Source organism: Hyla sarda, chromosome 7 (assembly GCF_029499605.1).
Source record: "Hyla sarda isolate aHylSar1 chromosome 7, aHylSar1.hap1, whole genome shotgun sequence".
Classification (NCBI taxonomy): domain Eukaryota; kingdom Metazoa; phylum Chordata; class Amphibia; order Anura; family Hylidae; genus Hyla; species Hyla sarda.
The window spans coordinates 225,125,329-225,137,064 of NC_079195.1; the positions used below are offsets into that span (position 1 = coordinate 225,125,329).

The 11,736-nt window shown below is 44.2% G+C and overlaps 1 protein-coding gene across 17 annotated transcripts in view; it reads left to right on the forward strand.

The window, feature by feature from the left end:
• Nucleotides 1-11,736, forward strand: part of DOCK7 (dedicator of cytokinesis 7) — a 211,460-nt gene that overhangs the window by 138,946 nt on the left and 60,778 nt on the right. For all 17 annotated transcript variants that reach the window (XM_056532871.1, XM_056532874.1, XM_056532880.1 and 14 more), the window contains 2 exons: nucleotides 10,376-10,527; nucleotides 10,629-10,811. In XM_056532871.1, the coding sequence (XP_056388846.1) occupies nucleotides 10,376-10,527; nucleotides 10,629-10,811 (335 nt within the window). The remainder of the gene's footprint in view (nucleotides 1-10,375; nucleotides 10,528-10,628; nucleotides 10,812-11,736) is intronic.

Sequence of the window (11,736 nt, forward strand, 5' to 3'; positions counted from 1 at the left end):
ACTCGCTATTTTTCATGGACCAGTTCAGGTTTGAAGTGGATTTGAAGGGCCTTCATATTAGAAATGCCCCATAAAAGACCCCATTATAAAAACTACACCCCCCAAAGTATTCAAAATGACATTCAGTAAGTGTATTAACCCTTTAGGTGTTTCACAGGAATAGCAGCAAAGTGAAGGAGAAAATTCAAAATCTTCATTTTTTACACTCGCATGTTCTTGTAGACCCAATTTTTGAATTTTTGCAAGGGGTAAAAAGGAGAAAATTTTTACTTGTAATTGAAACCCAATTTCTCTCGAGTAAGCACATACCTCATATGTCTATGTTAATTGTTCGGCGGGCGCAGTAGAGGGCTCAGAAGGGAAGGAGCGTCAAATGGTTTTTGGGGGGGCATGTCACCTTTAGGAAGCCCCTATGGTGCCAGAACAGCAAAAAAACACACATGGCATACCATTTTGGAAACTAGACCCCTCAGGGAACGTAACAAGGGGTAAAGTGAACCTTAATACCCCACAGGTGTTTCACGACTTTTGCATATGTAAAAATTTTTTTATTTTTTTTACCTAAAATGCTTGGTTTTCCAAAAATTTTACATTTTTAAAAAGTGTAATAGCAGAAAATACCCCCCAAAATTTGAAACCCAATTTCTCCCGATTCAGAAAACACCCCATATGGGGGTGAAAATTGCTCTGCTGGCGCACTACAGGTCTCAGAAGAGAAGGAGTCACATTTGGCTTTTTGAAAGCAAATTTTGCTCTGGGGGCATGCCGCATTTAGGAAGCCCCTATGGTGCCAGAACAGCAAAAAAAAAACACATGGCATACCATTTTGGAAACTAGACCCCTCGGGGAAAGTAACAAGGGGTAATGTGAATCTTAATACCCTACAGGTGTTTCACGACTTTTGCATATGTAAAAAAATTTTTTATTTTTTACCTAATATGCTTGGTTTCCCAAAATTTTAACATTTTTAAAAAGGGTAATAGCAGGAAATACCCCCCAAAATTTGAAGCCCAATTTCTCCCGATTCAGAAAACACCCCATATGGGGGTGAAAAGTGCTCTGCTGGCGCACTACAGGTCTCAGAAGAGAAGGAGTCACATTTGGCTTTTTGAAAGCAAATTTTGCTCTGGGGGCATGCCGCATTTAGGAAGCCCCTATGGTGCCAGAACAGCAAAAAAAAAAACACATGGCATACCATTTTGGAAACTAGACCCCTCGGGGAACGTAACAAGGGATAATGTGAACCTTAATACCCTACAGGTGTTTCACGACTTTTGCATATGTGAACATTTTTTACTTTTTTTTACCTAAAATGCTTGGTTTCCCAAAATTTTTACATTTTTAAAAAGGGTAATAGCAGAAAACACCCCCCAAAATTTGAAGCCCAATTTCTCCCGATTCAGAAAACACCCCATATGGGGTTGAAAAGTGCTCTGCTGGCGCACTACAGGTCTCAGAAGAGAAGGAGTCACGTTTGGCTTTTTGAAAGCAAATTTTGCTCTGGGGGCATGCCGCATTTCGGAAGCCCCTATGGTGCCAGGACAGCAAAAAAAAAACACATGGCATACCATTTTGGAAACTAGACCCCTCGGGGAACGTAACAAGGGGTTGAGTGAACCTTTATACCCCACAGGTGTTTCATGACTTTTGTATATGTAAAAAAAAATTTTTTTTTTTACCTAAAATGCTTGTTTTCCCAAAAATTTTACATTTTTAAAAAGGGTAATAGCAGAAAATACCCCACAAAATTTGAAGCCCAATTTCTCCCGAGTACGGCGATACCCTATATGTGACCCTAAACTGTTGCCTTGAAATACGACAGGGCTCCAAAGTGAGAGCGCCATGCGCATTTGAGGCCTAAATTAGGGATTGCATAGGGGTGGACATAGGGGTATTCTACGCCAGTGATTCCCAAACAGGGGGCCTCCAGCTGTTGTAAAACTCCCAGCATGCCTGGACAGTCAGTGGCTATCTGGCAATACTGGGAGTAATTGTTTTGCAACAGCTGGAGGCTCCGTTCTGGAAACAGTGGCGTACCAGACGTTTTTCATTTTTATTGGGGAGGGGAGGGGGGCTGTGTATATGTAGTGTTTTTTACTTTTTATTTTATTGTGTGTTAGTGTAGTGTAGTGTTTTTAGGGTACAGTCACACGGGCGGGGGGTTCACAGTAGTTTCTCGTTGGCAGTTTGAGCTGCGGCAGAAAATTTGACGCAGCTCAAACTTGCAGCCGGATACTTACTGTAATCCTCCGCCCATGTGAGTGTACCCTGTACGTTCACATTGGGGAGGGGGGAACATCCAGCTGTTGCAAAACTACAACTCCAAGCATGTACGGTCTATCAGTGCATGCTGGGAGTTGTAGTTTTGCAACCGCTGGAGGCTCCGTTTTGGAAACAGTGACGTACCAGACGTTTTTCATTTTTATTGGGGAGGGGGGCTGTGTAGGGGTATGTGTATATGTAGTGTTTTTTACTTTTTATTATATTTTGTGTTAGTGTAGTGTAGTGTAGTGTTTTTAGGGTACAGTCGCACGGGCAGGGGTTCACAGTCGTTTCTCGCTGGCAGTTTGAGCTGCGACAGAAAATTTGCCGCAGCTCAAACTTGCAGCCGGATACTTACTGTAATCCTCCGCCCATGTGAGTGTACCCTGTACATTCACATTGGGGGGGGGGGGGGGGGGGAGAAACATCCAGCTGTTGCAAAACTACAACTCCAAGCATGTACGGTCTATCAGTGCATGCTGGGAGTTGTAGTTTTGCAACAGCTGGAGACACACAGGTTGTGAAACACCGAGTTTGGTAACAAACTCAGTGTTTTGCAACCAGTATGCCTTCAGCTGTTGCAAAAGCTACAACCCCCAGCATGTACGGACAGCGGAAGAGCATGCTGGGTCTTGTAGTTATGCAAAAGTCGGAGGCATACTACATTGGCTGGGGATGCTGGGGATTGTAGTTATGCAACAGCTGGAGACACACTGGTTTACTACTTAACTCAGTGTGCCTTCAGCTGTTGCAAAACTACAACTCTCAGCAGTCACCGACAGCCAACGGGCATGCTGGGAGTTGTAGTTATGCAACCACCAGATGCACCACTACAACTCCCAGCATGCACTTTAGCTGATTGTGCAAGCTGGGAGTTGTAGTTACACAACAGCTGAAGGTACACTTTTACATAGAAAGAATGTGCCTTCAGCTGTTGCAAAACTACAAGTCCCAGCATGCCCATAAGGGCATGCTGGGAGTTGTGGTGGTCTGCCTCCTGCTGTTGCATAACTACAGCTCCCAGCATGCCCTTGTTGCATGCTGGGAGCTGTTGCTAAGCAACAGCAGGAGGCTGTCACTCACCTCCTGCTGCTGCTGATCGCCGCACAGGTCAGTCCCGCCGCCGCCGCCGTCGTCGCTCCTGGGGCCCCGATCCCAACAGGGACGCCGGGGATCGGGGTCCCCAGCACCGGGGGTCGTCTTCCCGCACCCGCTCACGTCCTCCGGAAGAGGGGCGGAGCGGGTTGCGGGAGTGACACCCGCAGCAGGCGCCCTGATTGGTCGGCCGGTAATCCGGCCGACGAATCAGGGCGATCGTGAGGTGGCACCAGTGCCACCTCACCCCTGCTGGTAATGGCTGTTCGGGGCCGTCTCTGACGGCCCCGATCAGCCAGTAATTCCGGGTCATCGGGTCACTGGAGACCCGATTGACCCGGAATCTGCCGCAGATCGCTGGACTGAATTGTCCAGCGATCTGCGGCAATCGCCGACATGGGGGGACATAATGACCCCCCTGGGCGATATGCCGGGATGCCTGCTGAACGATTTCAGCAGGCATCCGGCTCCGGCTCCCCTCCGGCTAGCAGTGGGGGCCGGAAATGCTCAGGGCGTATCCATACGCCCTTGGTCCTTAAGGACTTGGAAACGGGGGCGTATGGATACGCCCTATGTCCTTAAGGGGTTAAATGACGAATCTTTAAACGTTGAAGAGCCCTGTAGTGAAGGGGAGCTGGGAAAATGGCCTGAATTGAGGCTGATAAGAGGCCTACAATCCGAGCAATCGTTCTCAAAGAAATTATATCTTTGCGGAGAATTTGTTTGATCTCCTTCCGAATGGTTTTTAATCTCCTTGAAGGAAGACTTAGAGTGGTCAACTGAGTGTTGATCATGAAGCCTAAAAACTCTAGGTTCTGAGAAGGGACTAGGATTGATTTCTTGTAGTTTATCAGAAAACCTAGATGAATAAGAAGAGATAGGGTCCAGTTCAAGTGGAGCAAAAGTAACTCTTTTGATTGGGCCATAAGGAGAATGTCGTCTAGATAGATGATAAGACGAACTCCTCGACTTCTGAGAGAAGCTACTACTGGTTTCAGTAGTTTTGTAAAGCACCAAGAGGCTGATGATAGGCCGAAAGGAAGGCAAGTAAACTGCCATTTTTGGTTTTCCCAAAGAAATTGTAGGAACATCTGAGAGGAAGGATGAATTGGAACAGTGAGATATGCCTCTTTTAAGTCTATTTTTACAAGCCAATCCTTTTGCAATAGGATGTCTCTTAGTAGATGTATGCCCTCCATTTTGAATTGGCGATAGATAACTAGATTGTTCAAGAGTTTCAAGTTGATCACTGGTCTGTGACCTCCATCTTTCTTTTTCACCAGAAAAAGATTGCTGATAAAACCTGGTGATTGGAATGGAACCGGAATAATTGCCTGTTTGGCAAATAATTCTCTGATTTCTTGATCTATAAGAGTTTTGTCTGTTTGAGAGAAGTGAATCGGATGTGGTAAGTGGGTTTGTATTGGTGGAGAGACAAATTCTATTTGATAGCCCTGGACCGTGTTTAGGATCCAGGAGTCGGACGTAATCGTAGTCCAATTGTGGGAAAAATACAGGAGTCTTCCCCCCAGCGGAATATTTTGGGAAGAAGACTGAGGTAGGCTTACCTGTGGGAGGTCTTGAACGAGGGATTCCTCTGTGACCTCTGGCCCTCCATGGTCTGCCCCTGTATGGGAAGAAGGGGGGAGGGGGGGCGGAGGAGTGGCCTGAGGATTGTGATATATGGGAGTAGGAGCCTCTGTGATATTGATTTTGGGATGAACGGCCGGAAAAGCGGCCCCGACCTCTTCCGGCCTTCCCAAAAACCCGTTGGGAAAAAACTTTCTTCAATGATACTTGGGCCTTATTCAGGGATGAGAATAGGCCGACATATTTATTTAGCTCTTTAATAAAATCATCACCAAAAGCATGCCTTTGGTAGGATTTGGTGGTTCTACCGTGGCCAAATTGGTTAGTTGGGGATCTATTTTTAATAGGATGGAGCGCTTACGCTCGTTGGAGAGGGAAGCGTTAGCATTCCCAAAAATACATATGGCCCTTTGGGCCCACCCTTTAAGGGTTTCGGGATCCACCGTCGTATCAGAAGTAGATGCCTCTTCTGCCAAATTTAGAATTTTTGTCAGAGGACCCAATAGATCCATTAACTTGTCCTGACAGGACTTGAATCTTCTATCCACTCCCTTTTTGGGATTGTTACCTGTTTTAAACAGAAATTTAGCAATGAGTGGATCTAGTTCCGGGGTATGAGAGGCATTATTTGGCAGAGTTGGTCTGGGACATTCTGCCTTTAATTTATTACGTGATGGTTTCTCAAGTGGTTTATTGGCCCACAATGAAATAAATTCGGCTACCTTTGCTTTTGGAAGCCATTCCCCAGAACGTGGATGACATATCAATGCTGGGTCAAAATATGCGTCACCCGACTCAGTTAACTTAGTTTCTTCCTGACTGCCAGGGTCGTCATGATTGGGATCACTGTCCTCCGAAACATATAGTATCTCCTCAATGTCCTCAATGTCAGAGTCAGCCGACTCATCGGAGGAGGATACCCTGAAGGAGTTTGGTTTGGCCCTGAAGCCTGATTTCTTAACCCTATTGGATTGAGCTTCCTCACGGGTTGAGGGTAAATCTTGTGGTTTAGAACCACTAGAGTTAGAATAATGGGTAGATTCTATAGTTTGAGAATGTAATGAATCTTGGCGTACTCCTGAGGTATTTTTATTTTGTTTAGAGGAGTAAGGGCCGTCATTAGAATGGCGTCTCTTGGACTTTGCCTTACCTGGCCCCTTAAGTCCCTTAGCCAATTGGGACACTGACTCTTCTGGGGACCAGAATTGGTCCGAAGGAGTTAGGGGAGGTAAAGAACCCACATTGGTTGAATTAGAGCGGGCTATGGCCAGACATACTGATTTATTAATAGAGCCCTGCAGGGCAGGGACTGCGGATTGTACCGCTGTATTAATGGACTTGGCAATAGAAGCGTCCACCAGAGATTGCAAATTTTCTGGAAGGACATTTTCAGTGGATACATTTTTATTTTCCTCAGACATTCTGAAATGATAAGTGGATAGGGACACAAAAAGGGTATCTGAAGGAATAAAATTAAGGAATAATACTTATACACAAATAATTAAATTAATTACAAAATAATTAATTAAAGATATATGAAAGAATTCACTGAAATGAAATAAATGAAGAAATATATAAAGAAATATATACCGAAAACAGCCACCGGGTGGCAGTATAAGTTAAGAAATGAAGTAAATTATTATTTTTTAAAAGAAAAGGATACATGAATGAACTTTTGTGAAGAGAAAATTTGTGAGGAGATTTGTGAGGAGAATTATGCGTCCTTCGGGTTCCGTCACTCTGAGGAGAATGACGAAATCCCGAGGACGTTAGACAGAGGACGACCTCTCTGTCAGCACGTCTCGCGAGACTTGCGCAAGCGCCGGAGAAGTATAGGAGCGCGCGAGTTGGGACAATGGCGATTGTGGCGCTGAAGAGAGAGACAGGAACAAGGTGAAGGGATAAGAGGGGTACGGAGAGGTAACGGATACCGGAATAATCGGGTAAAACCGGGAATAACGAGCAGAATATGCTGAATGAAGGATAAAGAACCGTAGTGGAAGTATATATACAAAATTTTATACAGAAGGGGTAAATGTAGGGGATAAAGGTGTGAATAATAGAGGAAAGGACAATTTATTAATAGTTAATTAATGAGAATAAATAAATGACCATTAAATGAGTAAATTTTTGTGAGAGAAAGTTATACTTATCTAGTCACTCTGCTGAGCAGCAAAGAAGAAGGGAGATACCTGTGTGTTGGTCATCTTTATTATCTGTGATGCAGTATGATTGGCTGATGGCACGGGACCTCATACTAGGTTGCACCCTAGGTTGCATGTTCACATACCCTTTGTTATATTATAAAAAAAGTCTTTTTTCTGTTAATACTTACAATACTTATTGGCTGCTGAGTTTCAGTAAAGAAGTTAAATAGCATAATACGAAGCGTCTTGTCTTGCCATAAAATTTGTATTACTGTGCATAAAGAAGCCAAGGAAAGATGGAAAAATCTCCAAAAGGCATCAAATTACAGATTACACATTCTTATAATATGTCAACAAAAGTTAGATTTTATTTCCATCCTTTACAATTTCAAAATAACAGAAAACAAAAAAATGGCGTCTGCAAAAGTTTGGGCACCCTGCAGAATTTATAGCATGCACTGCCCCCTTTGCAAAGCTGAGACCTGACAGTGTCATGGATTGTTCTAAATCATCATCTGGGAAGACCAGGTGATGTCAATCTCAAAGTTTTAAATGCCCAGACTCATCTGACCTTGCCCCAACAATCAGCACCATGGGTTCTTCTAAGCAGTTGTCTAGAAATCTGAAACTGAAAATAGTTGATGCTCACAAAGCTGGAGAAGGCTATAAGAAGATAGCAAAACATTTTCAGATGTCAATATCCTCTGTTGGGAATGTAATTAAGAAATGGCAGTCATCAGGAACAGTGGAAGTTAAAGCAAGATCTGGAAGACCCAAAAAAATATCACAGAACAGCTTGCAGGATTGTGAGAAAAACAATTCAAAACCCATGTTTGACTGCACAATCCCTCCAGAAAGATCTGGCAGACACTGGAGTTGTAGTACACTATTCCACTATAAAGAGATACTTGTACAAATATGGTCTTCATGGAAGAGTCATCAGAAGGAAACCTCTTCTACGTCCTCACCACAAAAATTTGCAAATGAACTATAGACAAGCCTGATGCATTTTGGAAACAAGTTCTGTGGACCGATGAGGTTAAAATTGAACTTTTTGGCCGCAATGAGCAAAGGTACGTTTGGAGAAGAAAGGGAACAGAATTTAATGAAAAGAACCTCTGTCCAACTGTTAAGCATGGGGGTGGATCAATCATGCTTTGGTGTTGTATTGCAGCCAGTGGCACAGGGAACATCTCACGAGTAGAAGGAAAAATGGATTCAATAAAATTACAGCAAATTTTGGATGCTAACTTGATGCCATCTGTGAAAAAGCTGAAGTTAAAGAGATGATGGCTTCTACAAATGGATAATGATCCTAAACACACCTCGAAATCCACGGGGGATTACATCAAGAGGCGTAAACTGAAGGTTTTGCCATGGCCTTCACAATCTGCTGACCTCAACATAATTGAAAATCTATTGATAGACCTTAAAAGAGCAGTGCGTGACAGACAGCCCAGAAATCTCAAAGAACTGGAAGACTTTTGTAAAGAAGAATGGGCAAAGATACCTTAACCCCTTAAGGACCGGAGGTTTTTCCGTTTTTGCATTTTCGTTTTTTGCTCCTTGCCTTTAAAAAATCATAACTCTTTCAAATTTACACCTAAAAATCCATATGATGGCTTATTTTTTGCGCCACCAATTCTACTTTGTAATGACGTCAGTCATTTTGCCCAAAAATCTATGGTGAAGCGGGAAAAAAAATCATTGTGCGACAAAATTGAAAAAAAAACGCTGTTTTGTAACTTTTGGGGGCTTCCGTTTCTACGTAGTACATTTTTCGGTAAAAATGACACCTGATATGTATTCTGTAGGTCCATATGATTAAAATGATCCCCTACTTATATAGGTTTGATTTTGTCGGACTTCTGGAAAAAATCATAACTACATGCAGGAAAATTAATACGTTTAAAATTGTCATCTTTTGACCCCTATAACTTTTTTATTTTTCCGTGTATGGGGCGGTATGAGGGCTCATTTTTTGCGCCGTGATCTGAAGTTTTTAACGGTACCATTTTTGCATTGATAGGACTTATTGATCACTTTTTATTCATTTTTAAATGATATAAAAAGTGACCAAAAATGCACTATTTTGGACTTTGGAATTTTTTTGCGCGCACGCCATTGACCGAGCGGTTTAATTAATGATATATTTTTATAATTCGGACATTTCCGCACGCGGTGATACCACATATGTTTATTTTAATTTTTATTTACACTGTGTTTTTTTTTTTATTGGAAAAGGGGGGTGATTCAAACTTTTAATAGGGGAGGAGTTAAATGATTTTTATTCACTTTTTTTTTTCACTTTTTTTGTGCAGTGTTATAGGTCCCATAGGGACCTATAACACTGCACACACTGATCTTCTATGTTGATCACTGGTTTCTCATAAGAAACCAGTGATCAGCGATTCTGCCGCATGACTGCTCATGCCTGGATCTCAGGCACTGAGCAGTCATTCGGCGATCGGACAGCGAGGAGGCAGGAAGGGGCCCTCCCGCTGTCCTGTCAGCTGTTCGGGATGCCGCGATTAGCCGCGGCTATCCCGAACAGCCCGACTGAGCTAGCCGGGAACTTTCACTTTCACTTTTAGCCGCGCGGCTCAGCTTTGAGCGCGCGGCTAAAGGGTTAATAGCGCGCGGCGCCGCGATCGGCGCCGCGCGCTATTAGAGGCGGGTCCCGGCTTCACTATGACGCCGGACCCGCCATGATATGACGCGGGGTTACTGTGTAACCCCGCGTTATATCAGAAGAGCAGGACCAAGGACGTACCGGTACGTCCTTGGTCCTTAAGGGGTTAAACAAGAATTGAAAGACTTTTGGCTGGCTACAAAAAGCGTTTACAAGCTGTGATACTTGCCAAAGGGGGCAGTACAAGATATTAACTCTGCAGGGTGTCCAAATTTTGCAGACGCCATTTTTTTGTTTTCTGTTATTTTGAAAGTGTGAATGATGGAAATAAAATCTAACTTGACATAAGAATGTCTAATCTGTAATTTGATGCCTCTTAGAGATTTTTCCATCTTTCCTTGGCTTCTTTATGCACATTAATACAAATTTTTATCTGGGGTGCCCAAACTTTTGATCCCCACTGTACATGCACATTTATTATTGAGCTTAGTACCTATTTAAATCTGTATGCAGTGAGCTCCCCCTAGTGGTGGCTGCAGGAGTATAGGAAAGCAGCCGGTTTGCAGATTTAGAGATCTATTATCTCCCCCGTATATTTTCCTGTTGGTGACTTGAAATTATATTGCAAATTTCTTTTTTACTTGGACAGAATCTCTCAACCAGCGCGGGAGACCCAACTGCGCTAGCGGAGAGGACGATGGGGAAGGTGGGAACATGATCAGTCAGACCGTGGCCATGGCCATCGCTGGGACGTCCGTTCCGCAGCTTACCAGACCAAGCAGCTTTTTACTGAACTCACAGGTATAAATCTTACATGATTAATCTGAGGATTAATGTTCTTGTTTTTTTCTTTACCATTTTAATGGATTTTGTTCTTTATTTTATTTATTTATTTTTTTAAGCCCTCGCGGCAGCATTCAACGTTCTCCGCGGAATCCAGCCGCAGTCTTCTGATTTCCCTCCTCTGGGTGTTGAAGAACGCGGATGAGATTGTGCTGCAGAAATGGTTCACGGACCTGTCCATCCTGCAGCTGAACCGTCTGCTTGACCTGCTTTATCTCTGCGTCTCCTGCTTCGAGTACAAGGTGAGGGATTACATGGTAACTACATATAGAGATCATACTGCGGGGTCCAAATCAGAGGGCTGGGGGTGGCAAGCGCTGTGCTCAGAGCTGTTGTCACGTCATGACCCCTTAAAGGGTTATTCCGCTGCTCAGCGTTGGGAACAAACTGTTCCGAGCGCTGGCGCAGCGTGCTTGTGATGTCATTGTCCCTCCCCCCTCATGATGTCACGCCCCACCCCCTCAATGCAAGTCTATGGGAGGGGGCGTGACGGCTGTCACGCCCCCTCCCATAGACTTGCATTGAGGGGGCGGGGCATGATGTCACGAGGGGGCGGGGTGATGACGTCACAAGCTGCCGACTGCAGCGTTTGGAACAGTTTATTCCAAACACTGAGCAGCGGAATAACCCTTTAAAGCCTTTAAAGGTATTTTGACACCCTTCACGTTGGTGCAAGGTCCAAAGCCCCGATACAGACCATGGCAGAATGTGCATAGTAAGAATACAGGTCTGGACTATATCGGGGGGTATATGTCCAAACCAGTGTTTCCCAACCAGGGTGCCTCCAGCTGTTGCAAAACTACAACTCCCAGCCTGCTGGGACTTGTGGTTATGCAACAACTGAAGAATCCGACTGGAGATCTCTGCTATAGAGAGCAGTGTTTTTCAACAAGAGTGGCTCCAGCTGTTGAAAAACTACAACGCCTAGCCTTTTGCTCTCCTGGCATGCTGGGAGTTGTAGTTTGGCAACAGCTGGAGGCGCCCTGGTTGGGAAACACTGGTCCATACCTTGGACTTCTCCTTTTAACCTCTTCCCATCCTCCAGTGTACGGTCATGTGACAGGATGCATCATTACTCGCTGTATTCTTCATATTCAGCCCTCACCCCATTCTTATGGCTGGGATTGGGGTTATTCTAATCCCAGCTGTTCACCCCTAAAAGGGATT